General features: G+C 47.8%; 5 protein-coding genes across 5 annotated transcripts; 3 read left to right on the top strand and 2 right to left on the bottom strand.

Moving 5' to 3' along the window:
- Positions 1-4,093: 4,093 nt before the first annotated feature.
- On the top strand, positions 4,094-4,890 carry N7503_006772 (macro domain-containing protein; the record flags this gene model as incomplete). Its single annotated transcript, XM_057066319.1, has 2 exons — positions 4,094-4,779; positions 4,833-4,890. 2 exons carry the CDS (start codon positions 4,094-4,096, stop codon positions 4,888-4,890), a joined length of 744 nt encoding a protein of 247 aa, XP_056920000.1.
- A 2,494-nt stretch (positions 4,891-7,384) lies between these two features.
- On the bottom strand, positions 7,385-7,678 carry N7503_006771 (uncharacterized protein; the record flags this gene model as incomplete). Its single annotated transcript, XM_057066318.1, has 1 exon — positions 7,385-7,678. One exon carries the CDS (start codon positions 7,676-7,678, stop codon positions 7,385-7,387), a length of 294 nt encoding a protein of 97 aa, XP_056919999.1.
- Positions 7,679-9,668: 1,990 nt separating this feature from the next.
- On the bottom strand, positions 9,669-13,133 carry N7503_006770 (sporulation-specific 71 family protein; the record flags this gene model as incomplete). The annotated part of the gene is made up of 3 exons (XM_057066317.1): positions 9,669-10,223; positions 10,280-12,970; positions 13,029-13,133. The coding sequence occupies 3 exons, from the start codon at positions 13,131-13,133 to the stop codon at positions 9,669-9,671; spliced, it is 3,351 nt and encodes a 1,116-aa protein (XP_056919998.1).
- A 346-nt stretch (positions 13,134-13,479) lies between these two features.
- N7503_006769 (GLTP domain-containing protein) lies at positions 13,480-14,336 on the top strand (the record flags this gene model as incomplete). The annotated part of the gene is made up of 4 exons (XM_057066316.1): positions 13,480-13,621; positions 13,681-13,739; positions 13,794-13,912; positions 13,991-14,336. The coding sequence occupies 4 exons, from the start codon at positions 13,480-13,482 to the stop codon at positions 14,334-14,336; spliced, it is 666 nt and encodes a 221-aa protein (XP_056919997.1).
- Positions 14,337-16,646: 2,310 nt separating this feature from the next.
- On the top strand, positions 16,647-17,989 carry N7503_006768 (uncharacterized protein; the record flags this gene model as incomplete). The annotated part of the gene is made up of 5 exons (XM_057066315.1): positions 16,647-16,799; positions 16,851-16,958; positions 17,022-17,431; positions 17,491-17,555; positions 17,619-17,989. The coding sequence occupies 5 exons, from the start codon at positions 16,647-16,649 to the stop codon at positions 17,987-17,989; spliced, it is 1,107 nt and encodes a 368-aa protein (XP_056919996.1).
- Between the last annotated feature and the right edge of the window lie 665 nt (positions 17,990-18,654).

The following is an 18,654-nucleotide window of genomic DNA, read 5'->3' as shown; positions in this document are numbered from 1 at the left end:
GGAGGGAGACTCCGTTTTATTGACCCACTTGATGCTGCAGACTGGTAGGCCGTTCTTCTGCAAATCCCGGGCTACCGGAGAATTCCCACTGTGCTCCGCAGGTAAACAAAGACGTTGAGCTACGGAAAATCATCTTTGGGGGGTTTTCCGCTGATAACCTCGAACTTAATTCCCAGTGGCCTGGATATAATAGGTATTTGGCCCCTGGAAACTGCCATACTGACAGGTTTACAGGTACGCCGATCTTGCCGTTAGAGCTCAACGGAGTTCTTCATTTCGTTTACTTTCTCATGCTAAAGCTAGTTCTGCAGTACCAGATCGATACGAGGCGGAGATAAGACCCAAAGACCCAAAGACCCGAGACGAGTAATAGCCACGAGGTAAGCAGAAATCTTTTGAGATCCGCCTCAGTGGATACATTGTGGATGCGACTATTGCTCCAGGTTTGCCATGTGCCGTCCTTCCAGAATATCATACAGGGAAAAGTGAAAACAAAACAGCCTAGTCCATTCGTTAATCTGTGTTCGTAATGACTATTGATTTTTTTTTCCCGGTTCGGTACCGAATCCACGATGGGATTTCGCAATCGCTACTAGTGCCCGTTTGGCTCGAGATATCCCGTGTCTGCGATGGGGTCGGTGGGTTCTGCATTGCGGTGGCGATGAGAGCGATCATTCTCTACAGCGCGTCATCTCAGGTCCTAGCTTCAGTTCTAGCCTTCATGATTCAAGTTTTGACCGCTGGTCTGACCTGTCCCCTGGTGGGAAGAAAGGATACTAGTAAAAAAAGAAAAAAATTGAAATTAAAAAGAAAAGCGGCGGTCACAACGAATGAGGGAGTTTCCTGTCAATCCAGAATCAAGCTAAAGAACAAATCAAGTGAGGAGAAAAGCACCTGTGGCAACAGTTGATCATCCTCGCACGAGCCCTGCAACGGCGCCTTTCTAGTCTCGCGGGAATTGAACTCGCGCTCCGGAAGGAATCCAAATCCAGGGGAACGCATTGAATTCCCTGTATAGATTGACGCTAGATGTGTCTATCTGCAGGATGCTAGTTCTGTCGATAGGTGGCATGGTCCCGACTTACGTTTCAGGGATCGTTGCTTTATGCTTTTTTGGCTGATTTCGGCCGAGTCGTGGCAGAGATAATGCCGGTTTCGACTTCAAACACCCCATGTAAGGCTTATGCACCGGAACCTTTCCGTTGCGCTTGGGTGGGTTTGTCAGGCTTGTCATCGCCCGTCATATCCGCGGCTTCTGCATCCGTCCGGCATGGTGCATCGAGATCAGCGGATGAGATGTTTGTTCGATCGGCGCTGCTTGACATGACAGGGGGGATCGACCCTGGCAGAAGTACGAGTATGGAGTATTAGCTAATTAGTTCGGTTGTCGGGGGACAGTTCCCTTGAAGAATCGGAGGCTGGGAACTTCGCATTCAATTGTCATTAGGAGCTGTCCAAATGGAGGTTGTATGCCGATGTTCGAGGCTTGAAACAATCTACGCATGGCAATCGAATGCGAAGTGCCAAAATGAGTGTAGTGCATGCCGGATCCTCTCTCAAAGAGCTTGATGCATGTCAAAATGTATCTCAAATTGCTTCCTTTGAATGTTACCGGGTTCATGGCTTGCTAGGACAGGGATGTATTTCAAATCCGTGCTCTTGGCCCTCGACTTCAGACTTTCGGGAGCTGTATGGAGAGCTGAACAGTTGCATTGCCTTGGAATGTGTCAACTGTGATCAAATGCCTTTACTGTGTAGACGATATATCAGACTGGGTCTGGTTAAAATAGCATATGCAGGAGTTGGCAGTCTAGACCGCCCGCAAAACGAGGAGAAAATTGAGTTTTTGTGACAGCTGGAGCTAATCCACAACCAGTCACTCTGAGGAACAAGGATTTGGAATCCCCCAACTCTCATTCCAAATATTCCAAATAACTATAACTTTGAGTACTCAGTACAGTTACAGGTACTGCCATGAATTGTACACCCTCTTTACACACCCTGTACAAAGGGCTCTGTACAATTTCGGTCGCCTAAACTTGGTGGCAAGGACGATCCAATGACCAATAACCACTAGAAAACTGTATCCACTCGGCTTGTCCTCCCCCATCCAAAAACCCAGGAATACGGTTTGACTCCACAAGAACCTCCAGGGAAACGAAAACGAAGATCTAGAAACTAATTGAGGAAAAAACGCCAAAAACGGGAGAGAAAAGGAACAGGTTCGGTCTCGGACCTCTCAAAATATGGGGTCGTTCCCCTTGGAAGCTTTCATTTCTCAACTAATCCACCCAGATCATCTTCTGCAACAGGAAGGAGTCATCAAGCTAGTGACTATTCTAGTGTCCATTGGCGAAATGAGATAGATCCGTGCGATCGAAGACAGCAACAGCCGAAGGATCGGCAATCTTCAATCAAATCAACCATCCGCGACTATCGACCGTAGACACATGGACTGGGCCCCGCAGATCCACGGGCCCTCGGAACGTCAAACCTCCCTGGCAGGAAACGGCTGTGTTCAGTCCCGGGTAACGTTTTTTCTCCACCTAACAAGGGGCCAGGGGGACAAGGGGGGAATTGCGGGCTCCACTGTCTACCATGCGGAAAACCACTCTTGCCCACTCCCAATTTTGGTCCTGATCCCCGAGACCTGAGCCCCGAGGTTGTGACCGTCGTTCTTTCTCTCCTTTTCTAGAAAGTGGGACCTCATTTTTGACGTGGGTGGATAAATCCGTATAGGAGTTTGGACGACAAGTATGGGAGGGAACGCCGACTGTCCAGTTTCTCGTATGCTTCCATGGTTATGGCCCGGGAGACTAAGACGGCTGTTATTCTTAGTGCTCAAACAAAGTGCGAAAGGGAAAACAAAAAAGTACCAATCCTTTACAATGGGGCATAACGCTAGTGCGACCCTCGGGGTTGGCTTGCGTCCTCGAGCGCTAACTTTCGGTTGCCTCCATGCCCCCCCCCCCCCCAGAGTCCTGGAATACCCTGATTTTCATCTCCAGGGAAAAACAAAAATCCAAATGACTCAGTGGCGATCTGTCATGTTGGTTTTGTCTTGGAGTCATGTGTTACCGAGGCGCCTAGCCCTTGGCTGAGTCCAGAGTATTCCATGAATCCGTCGCTACCCATTGCCAGCCGGGATCTTGAGGGGGGTCAGCAAATCCCGAATGGCTTGAAATGACCAGGCTAAGAGGGGGGAAGAAGGGGGGCTGGGCGGGAAATCGCCCCGGTACTTTTGGCCTATTGGATGGATCACGATTGACGAGGGGATCGACTGGGGAAATGGTTGGTGGAAGGTCAAGAACCAGTCCAAGCGTATCCCCTTTCCGTCGCGCGCAGAGTGCATATGCAATGCAGCTTACCGTTTTAAGTGCCATGCGATCGAGTCCTTTGGCAATATGACATCTCAGTTTGGGCTACGCTTGTCATGGGGAAAGGTCCGGCTGAGTGAAGGCCTGGACGCATGAGTCGTATGATTCCCGCTTCTTTAAGCTTCCAGCCTAGGCTGACTGTGTCTTGACTAGAGTGATCTCAGGGTCATACGCGGTATTATGACTGGTGGGGATTCGATTAGCTTTGCATGTGGACAATTGGGGACTAGGTAATGTTATAGAAAGGAAGGTCTAGATGCTGGATTACGGCGCTCCATAACTTGACGTTGCTTTTTTCCATCTTACTTGTTTTCACCTTATAAATCCTACTCTTATCTCCAATTTGTAATGTGCGATAATATATCCGGGGAAAGGCTGGCCAGCCCGTTGGCTAAGGAGTACTTTGTTACAGCCGTGCCTATTCGGCTGTCCGGCCCCCGAAGCGGCTGACCTTCATATTTAGTACATCTCACAACATGTTTGACTTGAATAGATACCTCACTTATCTCCCAATCCCACCTACATCCTTTTCCCTGCAGTAGTCGCTACGCAACTCGCTCATTTCCAATATCCATAGCACGTGACCATCTGGGGCTCGACGCGTCCAACGGCGCGGGGAATGATCATCTCCAACGTCTTTCTCCCCCGCATCCGTCAAACTCCCCACTTCTCTCTCATCGGTTCATCACGCTTTCTTATCAACGTTTTGACGCAAGATGACGAGTTCGTTGCTCACACTGGCTGAGATTCCCGTTCTCTCCCAGCTTTATCGGAGAGGCATCCTTTCCAAGACAACCCCACTACGCATCGAGGACTCGACCCAATCCGACAATGGAAATGACGCCACCACATTCACCCCGAGAACACCTATGCAATCCATGAACGACATGGTCTCTGTCTTGCAGGCTGACATCACCAAGCTGAAAGTCGATGGCATCGTAAACGCTGCGAATCGTGGTTTAGAAGGTGGTAGTGGTGTTAACGGCGTGATCCAACGTGTAGCTGGGCCCCAGTTGCTAAAGGACTGTCAAAAGCTCGGCGGCTGTGAGACTGGCGATGCGAAATGTACTCTTGCTTACGACTTACCCTGTGAACGGGTTATTCACACTGTTGGTCCTGTATACGGGATGGAGTACAGAAGAGATCCACAGGGCCCTGAAACACTTCTACGGTCTTGCTATCGTCGCTGCCTGGAGGTTGCTGTGGATAGAGGAATTAGAAGCATCGCTTTCTCGTGTATCAGTACTGGTATCTATGGGTATCCTAATAGAGAGGCTGCGATCGCGGCTGCGGATGAAGTTCGCAATTTCCTTGAGACTTCTCAAGATGCGCCCAAGATCGATCGTGTCATTTTCTGCCTTTTCCAAGACGTGGATGTGAAGATTTACAATCAGATTCTTCCGTGAGTGTTTCTTTTACTGTGCTTTGAATGTTAACAAATGCTAACCTCTTCAGCCATGTCTTCCCTCCCACAGATGAAGACCTCAAGCATTCCAATGGTGATCAGGATTAGAATTATGGTGCTTAATCTTGATATTTTTGTTTCTCGGTATGATTGGGGCGTTTTCGATTCAAATTGTCTTATTTTACCCCGGTATGCAGCGTTATGAGACGACGACGATATGTGACTATGTACACTAACAAGAAGGATAATACACTTCCTCCAACTTCTACAACTGTGCACTCGTATGTCCTGGTAGTCTGAGCATGTATTTCATTTATTTTGGATTCTTTCCCACATGTGCAGATTTTCCTAACGTCTCCGTCCTGTAGATTGACGTAGCCATGACCGAGGATCGTAGCCTGAGGCTTCAGTCTTAAAGTTCTAGAACTTCATAGACCACGAACCTCAACTATGCAAGACGAAGACTTCCTTTTAAATTAGGCTCCCAGTACTAAGTGCTGGACTTTTTGTTGCTTCTTGTAGATAGGGGTTATTACCTAAGGCTAGACTCATGAGATTGTAAATTGAGCATGAAGCCTACCACTACCTTTCGAGATCGTGAATTCGGCAGCGAATTATCTCTTCCAATATTTAACTTGTTAATTGACTAAACACTCTTCAAAATAACTTCGACTGGAACAAGCCCCTCATCCGTAATTTCAGTCACCTCAGCCTTGCGTGTCAAACCTTATGAGGCTCTGATATGGAGGCTCGTTGATCATGGCTCAGCAGCCACACTTCTGAACTATTGAGGCTATCAAATCGTAAATCAAAACTGGCCACCCGCCGTCTTGTCTGACCTTGATTGGCTTGGGCAGAGTAGTCATACATGGGCCTGGAATGTAACACTAATTTGGCTTGGTTTTGGATACTGTAACAGCCCCTCTCCTTCCAAAAGGAACGGGTTGAGGCTCATGGACCATGACTCGGCACTGCAATAGAGCCTCACAGCCTACTGAAATCGATTCAAAAATGACCACCCGCCATATTTCCTCATTCTCATTGGCTTGGTCAATGATAGGCTTGGGCTGTAAAGTATGCCTTACTTTTGGCCCTTTGGGAAGCAACATTCCGTTGTATTATTGAGGCTCGTAGATCATGGCTCAGAATGAGGCAGAATAATAGTAATTCGAAAATGCAAATCAGAACATGCCTGTCCGCCGTCTAGACTGTTTTTAACTGGCTTGCGACACTAGAATGGGACCTGGGTTTTCATAGATTTAAGGCTAAGCTTTGGGTAGCAACTCTTTCCACAATGGGTTAATGCGGCCTGTAAATCATGGCTCAGCACTAAACAGAGCCTCAATAGTGCACGTAAATTGGAACTAAAAAATGGCCATCCGCAGTCTAGGTTGATCTTAATTGGCTTTGACTGCAGGAACCTGATTCAGCATACAGTACAGTAATAATTGCAATAACGTGGCTAATTTTTATTAGCTTTGATTGGAGAAGGTCGTGGATCGTGGCTCAGCATTGTTGGGCCGTAATTAGTTCATTGAAACTGAAAAATGGCCGTCCCCCATCTTGAACAACTCTGATTGGCTTCACCTGGCTAGTGGTGGGCCTTGGATTATATCTGTAATATTTAGGCTTAGCTTTGGGTAGCAATGCTTACAAGAACAGGTTAGCGAGGCTCATTGATCATGGCTCAGCAAAGGTGGAGCGTGAACATGCGTGATGCGAAACGAAACTAAAAAATGGCCTTTCGACTACTCCATCGATCCTGATTGGCTTTGCGAGCAGCGGAGGTCTAGTCTACTATAGTGAATTGCAATATAATCTGGTCTGGTGTAGAACTTTCGTTGAAGACTTCAGTGGCCCAGCGGCAGATCGTGGCTCAAGTCGTCGTTATCCATTTTGTGGCTGAGTCCGGATTTCTATCGAAATATGGCGGACAACTATTCTTAATCATCTCGATTGATTTTTGATGAGAAAGTGGCGGGCCTAATTAAGATCGTAACTCTTCCAGATATAGAGATGCTTGTAGATCACAGCTCAGCACCACTCTTCATTGTTCGTGAAGCAAAATGATGGCCATCCGACTTCTCGATCATATCGGACGGCTTGGAAGATGGTGGGCCTAATCTAGGATCGCAACTCTTTCAAGACTCTCAAGACTGCAAGGGAGATCGTAGATCATGGCTCAGCATAATATTAACTCCACCCCGGGGAACTACCTGGGCATGTATCTAATCTAAATGAATGGCCGCCCGGCCATTCGATCAATCCTGGTTGGCTTTGAGTGCAGCGGGGGCATATCAGCATGTGCAGAGTTGCAGGTGAGATATTAGGCAGCAGCCCTCATGTTGGGCACCGAGTGATCGATCAGCCTTCCAAGGTATGCTGATAGAGTACTAACGAGGTAGACAAGGCAGTATTTGCAAGTACATACAGTATGGATCTCCAATTTTGCATTATCTGATCTGGGTATGGCTTTGTCCAATATAGGGAGCATTTGACATCAAACAAATAATATCATGAAATACAAGAACAGGACTTTGCAGATCATCCAGGTAAGTTATATCAACAATAGACGGTTCAGTTTTGTTCGACTCCACATGGCCTATTCCCTCGGAAGAGCATACAGCTCATCCTCAGTCCAAACCCTACCTTCATCATCTATGTACTTCTCCTCCTCAACGAGGTAGAAGTTTTTCATCTGGCCATCAATCAATCTCGCAAAAGAAGTAAGTTTAACTGTTATGTCGCCAGGATTATCCTTCAGGGACTTGGCCATCCCCTCATAAAGCTTGTTGTATTCACCAGCATCAGCCGTGTGCACTGTCCCGTATTTAGTCGTAAAGGTGACAACATTGCCAGTGCTTGGATGCCTCCAGCCTACATAAATTGCCAGCATGAGGGTGAGAAAGGTCCCACACAGGCAGGCTATTTGAAGTTGACGTTGGTGCATGTTGGTATGATGGAGTATGTTGATGATGCGCTGGTGAAGTGGGCGACTTAACATTATCGTGATTGCGGCTAAACTCGCAATTGATATGCTTAGCAGAAAGATGGGATTTTGCAGAAACTCCAAGTCTGGAAAGTATTTCGTTGTGGTATCAGATATTTGTTAGGGATGTTTTCTTGGTGTGTGGACTCGGACTGACAGGTAGTGGTTCATGGTGAGGGTATCAGAGGAAGGTTTGTGTCAATCGGAGAAAAGTGTTGGATTTTTCTCTGTATTGAGAATGGCCAGATTTGCGCTAAGCTTCTTCTTGTTCAAGCGCCGGACTTGACAGATGTGGTCCCCACTCACAAGTGTGAAACGACAACAAGCATGTAGTAGCGATGGTGAATGGGTGGCTTGTGGAATGCAAAGCGTGGTAGGCAATTGTAATAACAGAGATCGGGGGGTGGAAAACAAATCAAAGGTGCAAAAAGTGTGAATAGCATCAAAAGCTCAAGGGTAAAACAAAGTGTGAATAGTATCAAAAAAGATAATCCCTTAACTTGTCTGAATCATGGGCTGGTAACGTTACTCCGTGCTTACAGGCATTGCACGCGCTCCCCATTACTGCCTCCACAGACACACCTAGGCCGCGCCAGACCATCTTAGGACCAACTGCTGCTAACAACGTAGGTGCACCTACGTTTCGCAAGCAGTGGCATCAAGCCATGTGCACCTGACTTGACACCCTTAACCACTAGGTTAACTGGCTGGAATATGACATTTTACCTTTTTTTAGGGGGTATAAAGGAACAAGCGCTAACACATCAGGATGTTTGATCCACCTCCACAGGTTATTTTGCTTTTATATTCAGCACAGAGGAAGCTGACGATCTGCTTTATCTGGCGAGCTTTCCTCCTGGTGGGATTTGTTTTGTTTTGGTGTTGATATGGTCGTGGCTAGGTTTACATCGCGGAAAATTTCAATATATGAGGTTCTGTATACAAGTGAGGTTATATCAAATGCCAGTTGCGCCCTTTGATATCTGAACATCCCGGGTTCAATCCTTGACATGCTCACTTCTTTTTGTTATTGGCTTTTTAAACCACTTCAATTCAATTTTCGATAAACATCTAGTCGCTACCGTTGCACTTACACCCCGCCGTAAGCCTCGAGTAGATGCTTTCCTTTTTCCCATGCACCTTGACCTCAGATATGAAGTTCCAGGTTAAGACTCATTCCTCGATATTATAGACATCATGGCCCGGCATTCACTGCTGCTTACACCGAGGTTCAACTTTGATAGTGAAATGGTCGACGACTATGTTCATTAACTTGAATAGACTAGGCAAGCGGTTGATCCACATAGAATAGATATAAGCATTTGACCTTGGTGGCCGACAGGCTCGGATCTTTGCAGATCATGGCTCAGATGCGGACTGAGTGTTCTTCATCCGCCGTATTCTGAATCCAAAAAAGGCCGAGTAACCATCGGTTTGAATCCGATTGGACATTTACGGCTGGAGCCAAATGCGGTGGCATGCATACAAGTGCTGACATGCCTCGAAATCCCTTGAAGTTAGCCGTAAAGACCCCTCTTGTCAAGCTATGGGCTTGAAGCAGAGTCGCTACCCAGCTTTCAGCCCAATCTTGGAGCTCAGAATCCACGGCATAGAATCTGTATTACCAAGTTCTTGTCCAAGTGTAGATCGACATTGCCAAGAGCACTGTGGTTCGTTAAAAGGCCGACTGTCCAGGTAGCCTCCCTAGGCAAAACCCTACTTAAGATATAATGGCAACCTTTGGAATCTCCATTGTGTGGATTGTAAATTGAATAATTGCATCAAGATAACCTTAGAACTAAGGATATTCATAAATCACCGGAAATAAAACTAAACAATTACATAAAATCCCCGAATGTTATGCGTGTTCGTGACGGTGAATGTGAAAGATTAATAATTACTGAGAAACGATCCGTATATCTTCATGTTTCTCCTCCTGCAACCGATCAATCTCAGAAGATATACTCATCACCCACCGATCCTTCTCAACACGACTCCGCGCCTTGAACACGATCGTTCGGCCATGCTTGCCAAGCGTCGAGACATGCCGTAAAGACCTCTTCGCAGTTCCCTGCAGAGTATGTTCCTGGGCACGAAATAGGTTCTTCTTTAGGGGTTGCCAGATCACGAATGTGATTGCTGTGTCTCCATCTCGGCTGGTGAATGAATCTGAGGCGGGGTAGACGCGTGGTAGAGCGCGGAGACCGGGGTTATTACTATCGAATGTCTGATTCGCATATAGCAGGTCATTCTCTGTTATGAGTCCTGAGTAGATGTAGCAGTCTTGTAGGTCGATGGTTGTTTCGTGTTCCTGGTGGATATGTGGAATTTGGACACCATTATATTTGCGGAGTGTGCTTCGGAAAATTAGGAGCTTGCCGTCGGAGAGAACGGCGTGGCAGCGAGAGAACGTGGTGTGGCGACGAGGTTTGCGGTAGAGCTGGCCGGACATCTGGAGTTCACCTTGGTAAGTTTTGAGATTGATTTTCATTCGAGATAATTACATACCTTGATGGTCCGACAGCCGGAGAGCGTACACATATTGTGTAGATGGGGCGATGCCTCGGCCTTCTTAACCTCCCACTTCTCTGCAAACTGGCCTACGATTGACTCCAACTCCTCGTCAATCTCCAAGAGCTTGAGATTGCGCTGGCGCACAGCGATCAATTCGGCAGCATCGTCAGCATGGCGTGCTCTCCAGTACTTGACCAGAGCATCTAATCTTTTTACCCACTCGTCGCGGGTGTCAGGGTCGTATGCTTGCAGACGGATCACCAAGTCGTTCTCAAGTGTCATTTCAAATGTCCGGTCATCATCGAATTGCTTGGTAGAACCATCGTCCTGACGAGAACTAGCTCCTTCAGGGTGAAAGTCGACAGCTGGACCTTCTTCAATATTAGGGTCGGCAGGACTGCTTCCCCATTGCATGCGGCGTACTTCACGCACTTTGCATAGATCAATATATCCATCCGCATGGCTGATGTTATGTACTTTCCTTTGCCACTGTGCATAGGCATATTCGTCGTGCCGTTGAACATACTCTGGATTTCCACTAGATAGCCACTCAACGTCACCATCTTGAACTGGGTAAGGGTCAATATCCCAGGTGATTGGTGCTTGGCTTAGGATTTCTTGAGCTGACGGTATGCTCTGATCTTCTGATTGTGCAAGTTTTGGTGGTGCCGGAGGAAACGCTTTGGCAGGTCTGCAAAACATCAGGTGTTGGTCCTCGGTGTAAAAGTAAAGACGTTTGTAGAACATCTTGTTCATTCTCTGATGTACGCCTTTCTGTGATGTTAAACGAACCAGAAATCCCTCCAATGGCGGTGGCTCTTCTTCCTTTTTATCTGCCTGCTTCTTGATCGCAGTTGAGTAGTGGTGGCGTGGCCGAAGCTCTAGTTCATGGGATGACTGCATGGCAATCGACCCATACATGTTCTCTTCGTTGGCGCCGTACACCCACTCAAGGCGATCATATCGCTTCCAGGCAAGGCCCATCTTCTCGGTCTTGGACCAAGCCTTGAGCACTTCGGCCCACTCGGGGCGACCTTCGAGCATTTCTATACAGCCCCGAATGATGGCAGCAGCGGCGTGTTTTTCCTCTCTTGCAGCTCGGCTGAGCACTGTGGTGTGTTGGTGATCATCATGGTCTAGGCCGAGCCGGGCCTCCAGCTGCTGAAACGGGTTCTTGAAGATCAAAGAGACACCAAGGTCAGGAACATTGATTGGTAGCTTGTTAGGCCGTTGCCACCCAAGTACTTGTCGTATAAACGTGTACCATTCAGCACCATGAGCGGAAGACTTAGGTCGAATGATGTAGATCTTCGTGCCACGCTTGCAGGGATGCCAAATAACGATGGTCTTGTCCAATGTAGAGTAAAGATTGACGCGAGTATTCTTATGGTTCAAACGAACCTCGTAATAAGGCCGTGTCTTGCCATTCGAGCTTTGAGCGTCAGGAATCACACGGGTGCGGTACATCTGGAGGACGAAGGGCGCATGCTCGATTGAGCTCTTGCGACATACGACCAGAAACTCGCGCCACTTATCCACGGTTCGGTTTTCCATTCGCATGCTGGCATTTTCAGAGTAGTCCTCGGGAATCTCGTCTTTCATGGACTCTTCCACCAGAACCAACATTCTCTCGGCCTTGATAATCTCACCATCTTGCAATTTCCGTCGGCGTGGCCGATTCGCAGATATGGTATTCCCCGTCTTGGCAATCTTGTGGCGCAGTCTCTGCTGCTTATCCTTAATGTTGTCATCCAGGTTATACTTCGCCATTCTTCCCCTGATGCGCCCCGGGGCCCGTCCCTCTAGCCCTGAGTCTGTTTGTTCAGTGTCATCTTCGTCTCGGGGTTCTTGATGCTCCAACGTGAACCTAGTTATAGCAGAAGCCTGGCTTTTCTGGGTCGCTTCCTGTTTCCGCTTGCCTTTCAACAGATCAGTGGTAGAGTTGGCTTCACTTGGAACACCAGAAGTACCACTAGTATTTCCAATGCTAGGGCCCCCAACGCTCAAATTTTGAGACCACTGAGACCGAGGCCTTTGGTCGGAAAAGGCCAGGTTCGGGCTAGGGTGTATAGTGGATGTAGTAGATTCCGAGTCGGCGCTGCTGCTTACTTCCTCTCTGGCTGTGACGAACGAGGATGATGCGGTCCCATCGTTGTAAACATTTTCTCGTGTCTTCGCACTTGCCGGGGCACTCGGGCGTGGTGTGCTTTCGCCATCATCGTCATCCTCTGTATCATTGTTGTTCGTTCCCCTTTCTGTTTCCGTTTCCGTTTCCGTGTCCGTTTCTGTCTCCGTCTCTGTCTCCGCCTGAGTATGTGCCTCTCCTTCTAGTGGAGGGTGAGATAGTGTACGAAGCTCCCCATGTGGCTCTTCAGATTCATCTTGTTCGGATGTTATATCTTCCTCTTCTTCGGATGGCCCGTCGTGGGTATGGGTATAAGTGAGAGCAACCTCCTCCTCCAATGGCTGCGATGATGGCTGATGGCCGTCGCCAAAGTTTTCTTGCTGGCTGTAATGAAATGTGACAGGATCGACCTTAAATGAAAGGGTCTGCGAAGTATAATTCTTAAGTCGAAGCCGTGATTTGTACCAGGATTTTCGGTGGCCCTGAAGCCATCCAGCAGGAATCGGTCCGATAAAAAAGCGACGATTTGTCATGTGCAGATGTTGGGCAGAGGCATGTCGCTAGATAAGGTTCCAGTCAGTTGGGGTATCAAGAGGTGGAATTATGGGTCCAGCATACCAGCTTCTGGTCCGTGTAGGACCCAACCTGCAGGCCCTTGTAGTGCTCATGGTAGATGGGTTCAGTGGTATCTGGTCGAGTGCCGTCGGACTGAGAGGCGCTCATAGCACTGGTAAATTGCCCAAAAGGGTTGTATTGCAGAGCAATTGGCTGCACCTGAAGAACGAGGTTCTTGCAGCGGGGAAAGGATCGAATCAGGCAGCTATAAACTCGGTGGATCAATCGCAGGATCTCGATGCAACATGATTCGATGACGTCAAAGCAAAGCAAACAAACCAAATTTGAAGATCATGTCACGTGGCTCTCAACAACAATAATGTTTGCACTGTTGGCATCCATACTGCCCCGCCATTGGTTCACGTGGCAGGCAGCGGTGAGTGACAGCTGTTAGTTATCTCCTTGTTGTTTCGAATTCCACTGAACTTCAATTCTTGTTTGTATCATCGCAATCATGGCTGCTAACCCTGAAACCAATTGGCTCGCAAAGATCGAGGGCAAGTCCTTCGTGAACGTCTCCATTGACTCTGCCAATGGAGATGCCATCAACACTGAGGAGTTCCTCCAGGCTGCTCGGTCCTTGGTCACTCTGTTCGGTATGTTTGACCGGTTCCTATTTCAAATTAATGTTGATACTGATCCTGTCATGCTCCAGACATCCTTGGAGCCACTACTTTCAACCGTGTCATTGCCGACTTGAACACCAACATCGAGGTTCGTCACCCCTGCCCCTCATTCCGTCATAACACCGGCTGATGTCTATAATAGAAAGTGCAAAAGCGCAAGGATGCTGCTCCTGCTGAGTCTGAGACTCTGCAGGACCTTGTCCGTAACGAGTTGAAGTCTGGCCAGCACAAGGCCACCGAGGGACTCCTCTGGTTGGTCCGGTAAGTTACTCTTGCCCAATGCAAACAGCCCATTGCATTTCCATTGTTCAGCGGGATACTGACCATTTTGTCAAATAGTGGCCTCGATTTCACCGTCCAGGCTCTCCGCCACAACCTCGACAACCCCTCCTCCCAGCTCTCTGTCTCTTTCAACCAGGCTTACGGCACCACCCTCAAGCCCCACCACAACTTCGTTGTCAAGGGTGTCTTCAGCGCTGCCATGGGCTTCTGCCCCTACCGTACTACCTTCTTCCGCAAGGTTGATGACAAGAACGCCAAGGCCGCTGATAACGAGAATGAGAAGGTTGACCCTGAGGTTGAGGCTCGCGTGTCTGCTGGTCTGAGCCGCGAGGTTGAGGCTCTGGAGCGGGTTGTGAAGATCTTGAAGACCTTCCAGGCCACCCCCGAGGCTCAGTGGAAGTAAGTTCATTGTGAGGCAGCTGGCTGGATCATTGGGAACGTCTTCAATGCAATTTTGATTTGTACATATTGAACCTGTTGCTCTGTGAGCACATCAAGTCTCTTTGATATAGCGAATACGCAGTTTGTTTGTGGCTGCGACAGTTATCTTTAAAAAATGATTCATATATGAATATTTGACTTGCGCATGGTTGTTAAAAGTAACACGGATGGTAGTTACCATCAGGAAATCTAGGTGGTGTTCTTAGTACTTCAAGGACAACAGCTGCGTTCTGTTGTTCCAACAAGTGATTGGTTTCAAATTACTTCATATATCTTGTCCAATCACTAAGCTGTGATCGTCAAGGTTACTAAAATAACCTTCGAAATCACCTTGCGTCATCTAAGAGTGATATCCCTGGTCTCCAGGCTATCATGCTAGCTCAGGCAGGCGCTTAGAAAGCTTCTTCAATTGACCACCGGCAAGAAGTTGGAACGTGGTGGCAGTAATACTCAATTGGTATTAGTAGGGCCCTCTTTTATACTCGCTTACTACAAAGCATGAATGCGATAGGTTGATTCCCGAGCAATTCGAAAGGGGCTATAGGACCACGTACCACGGTTGTATGGTGTACTGCCACCCAATGCCGCACGATCCAGATCGTTTTAATTTTAGCAAGATTAGAGAACCTGGAGCCGATTGATAGGGATCGAACATTTAATTTATTCGCGATCCACCTCAACGGATGTCTCAAAATGCTGACTTTAATGTTCTCCCCGGACTGAATGGCATTGCTCCAAACGTCCCTGGGGATGCATGCAATCCGAAATTTAAGAAATTTAAGCATGCAAAAGGAGTTTTAAAGTTTTAACAGCTTTCTGGCTCCACCAACGTCCACATATTCTATATTAACTCATCGAGAGGCGTCGAATTGTTTGTGGCATTCGTGGCACGCCAGGTATCAAGCGATCACTAACTTGCAACGGTCCACTCTGGCCATAATGGCCATACTGGTGGAGACACCACAATTGTAAAGTAATCTCCGGGAGCCCACAAGACTGCAGATCGTGTCTCGCTTCTGGCACCGACGTAATTTTTCTCCCGTCGATCGCCTATTGTATTGGCAAGTAGTCCGGACAGTGCGCTGGGCTTACTTGGCCTCGACACGATGAGGTACACCACATCTCACGATCTCGATTCGATATCGTCGATACGATGAGAATTGATCGGATTTTCCAGATTCATTGACCTTCCCTCTAAAATCCAGCCGAAAACTCACATGTTGACAGTTCATTAGTTTGCCACTAGTCTGCTGTCAAACCTTCCCAAACTTTTCTTTTCCGTGGTAATGGGCACATGCCTTTAGACTCCTTGGCCATCTATTCCAGCGCCCCGGGCCAACACTTGCCGGGACAGGGGGTTGCTGCAGACCAGCATGTGCAAAGGTGGTCCAGGAGTGGGGTGCGGAAATCGATCTAATGCATCGTTCATCCATACAGAGACAACGATGTTCCCGTAGAACGACTATAACGAGACTAGTTCGTGGTGTGTGTTCTGGATGGTGGGATTGCCAAGACTTTTGCTCCACATTGCGGATGGAACGCATCGCTCGTTGGTGGGGGCATACAACAGGCTTTTTCCCTTTTGGCAGACGATTTCTTCTAGTCGCAGTCCCCGAAGTTCTCCAACCATGAAACCCATGTTTTCGAGGGGTGTTGCGTTAGGTCTGAGCGGCTAGGAGCGGTAGGCTGGAACTTACCACGAACAGAATTAGGTAAGACCCGAGCTGCAGGCAAGTCGACGGAGGACTCCGGACAATCTTCTCCGCATATGGTGCTTGCCGTCCATGGTGAAAGTGAAACATGTAACGTTTCCTGTCAAGCTAGTATGACGCCCCTGAGGTTTGTGAAGAAATCCCGTTTTCCCAGTGGTAAGAACGGAAGGTTGACCCACAGGCTCGGCTGGTAGTTCCCAGGCCCCTAGAATTGCCGTCGCGGGTCAGTGTCCAAGATTGATCGCACTAGTTGGTAGTATGTGCATATCATCCGTTCTGGAGCCTCAGTAGATTTTTTCTTTCCTTTTCCCTTCGTAAATCTTATTCAAAACGAGAACAGTGCCCGTCTCGCCTTGGCGTTCCATTGCCACTGGATCATAATGTGCTAAGCTTGTGGTTCAATTTCCTTCGTTTGCTTTTCTTTCCTTTCTTCTCCTCTAGACTGCACTTCCATTGGGGAGTTACGAAGCGGGTTCTGGGGTTACATCTTAATCCGCCGTTATATCCACTTCCAGATGAACATGAATTGGTGATCCTCGATCTCTTACCTTGCTATCACCATGCTTCCACTGGAGGGTCGCAGTTTGTCCATCTTTGTTGTTACTACTATTTTCTTGGGTCTTTCTTTTATCGCTGTCTGCCTACGATGCTTTGTTCGAATCAAGCTAGTCAAGGCCTTTGGCTGGGATGATGGCCTGATGGTCTTTGCAATGGTAAATAACGACCCAATTTATGCATATGACATGTGACTGATTCTCAATTAGCTTTTGAACATTCTCTTTGCATTATGTGGTATTACCGGCGCACTATACGGCATTGGCCAGAGAACGGAGGTGTTGATAAAACGAGGCACCATGGAAACCGCAATGTTTGTATGTGGTCTTATCTTGCCGTCTTCGCATTTCACGAGAATTTGAAGACTAACAATATCTCAGTGGTGGTGGCTCGGCCAAACAATGTACGTCTGGGTCTGCAGTGTCGCAAAGGCTTCGATCGCCCTCGCCTTGCTTCGCCTTACCGTCTCCCGAGTGCACCGACTGGCCCTATGGGCTGTTATCGCCGTGACCACGATCATCGGTCTAGTTTTCTGGTTCATGTTGACATTACAATGCCACCCGATTTCATTCTTCTGGCAGCGAGTTCGAGAGTATAATACACCACCCGAGTTCGTCAGTGGCTCGTGTGTCAATCTCGACGGCATCATCGATATCGCCTATGTCTACAGTGTCACCGCCACGTGCTGTGATCTGACCCTAGGACTCTTGCCTGTTTCCCTCGTCTGGAATCTGCAAATGAATGCCCGGACCAAGGCTGCATTGGCTGGTATTCTTGGCATGGGATGCATGTATGTTCATACTCAACTGCAGATATGTGCTTGGACTCCAGCTAAATCAGATATTACAGTGCAAGCGCAGCTGTCATCATTCGCATTCCTTTCCTGCACGATTACAAGGACGAAAACTTCCTCTGTAAGTCTTCCTCGATACCAGGACCTACCCAGCTCGAGACTGCAATACTAATGCCCATTATAGATGCAACTACCAACATCTCCATTTGGTCCAACGTCGAGGCTGGTCTCGGTATCGCCGCAGGCAGCCTCGTCACTCTCCGTCCACTCTTTCGCTGGTTTCGTGACCCCAGCTCCGTCGGTACCCGGAGCAAGCGCACTGGTGGCAGTGTCCCCTTGGATAGTGTGAACGCAGCACGCTCCGGTGATCCCTCTGGCCCACGGTACTGGCGACCGGATCTCGATCCCGAGGAGGCACATGTGATCACTACTGTTCACACATCGAATCAGGATAGTCGCACGAGTAGCCAGGAGGACTTGAACCCTCATAAAGGGACGTTCTTTCGTGGGGTGAATGTGCAGAAGACTTTCTTTGTTTCGGAGGACGAGTCATAGATTTCTTTTTGGGTGGTTTTGTGTTTTAATGCTTTATATCCTTTTAACTGTTAAAATTAGAATTAAAATCAATTAATTCCTTACGAACGATTATCTTCGTGAATGTTGTGTATCGGTGCCTAGCAGATGTCTATCGAGTAGCCTGTTGATGTTGATAATTGGCATGTCAAGAATTGAAGTATGACTTCCTGATATATATTTGGAGAGATATACACTACATACACGACACAGTATAGTACCAACTACCTAATTTGATACCCAGACATGTCGAAACATTCGAGTAAATAATGAAGGAAAGGAGAACAAGCAATTTCAATTGAAATACTACAGATGACAAAAACAAAAGTATAAACCCACGAACCCGAAAAATGTAGCCAAATCCAACCCATCAAATCTGCAGATCTTGATATTAGGTTATGTAGTCACAAATGTCAGCCCCTTCAACAAGCCCAGCCGGGCTAGCTCAATCGGTAGAGCGTGAGACTCTTAATCTCAAGGTTGCGGGTTCGACCCCCGCGTTCGGTTCTTTTTTGAAAAATCGGCACTTTTTTGAGTGGAGATTTTTTTTTTCGGTTAGGGCTTGCTCCACTTTACCTTTATGAAACCACAAATATATTTGCCTTCAACAAGCCTGCCGGGCTAGCTCAATCGGTAGAGCGTGAGAC

Source organism: Penicillium pulvis, assembly GCF_028828015.1.
Source record: "Penicillium pulvis strain IBT 33274 chromosome Unknown contig_5_segment0_segment0, whole genome shotgun sequence".
NCBI classification, from domain to species: domain Eukaryota; kingdom Fungi; phylum Ascomycota; class Eurotiomycetes; order Eurotiales; family Aspergillaceae; genus Penicillium; species Penicillium pulvis.
Note: the sequence above shows the minus strand (reverse complement) of the source record. Positions and strands in the feature narration are given on the sequence as shown.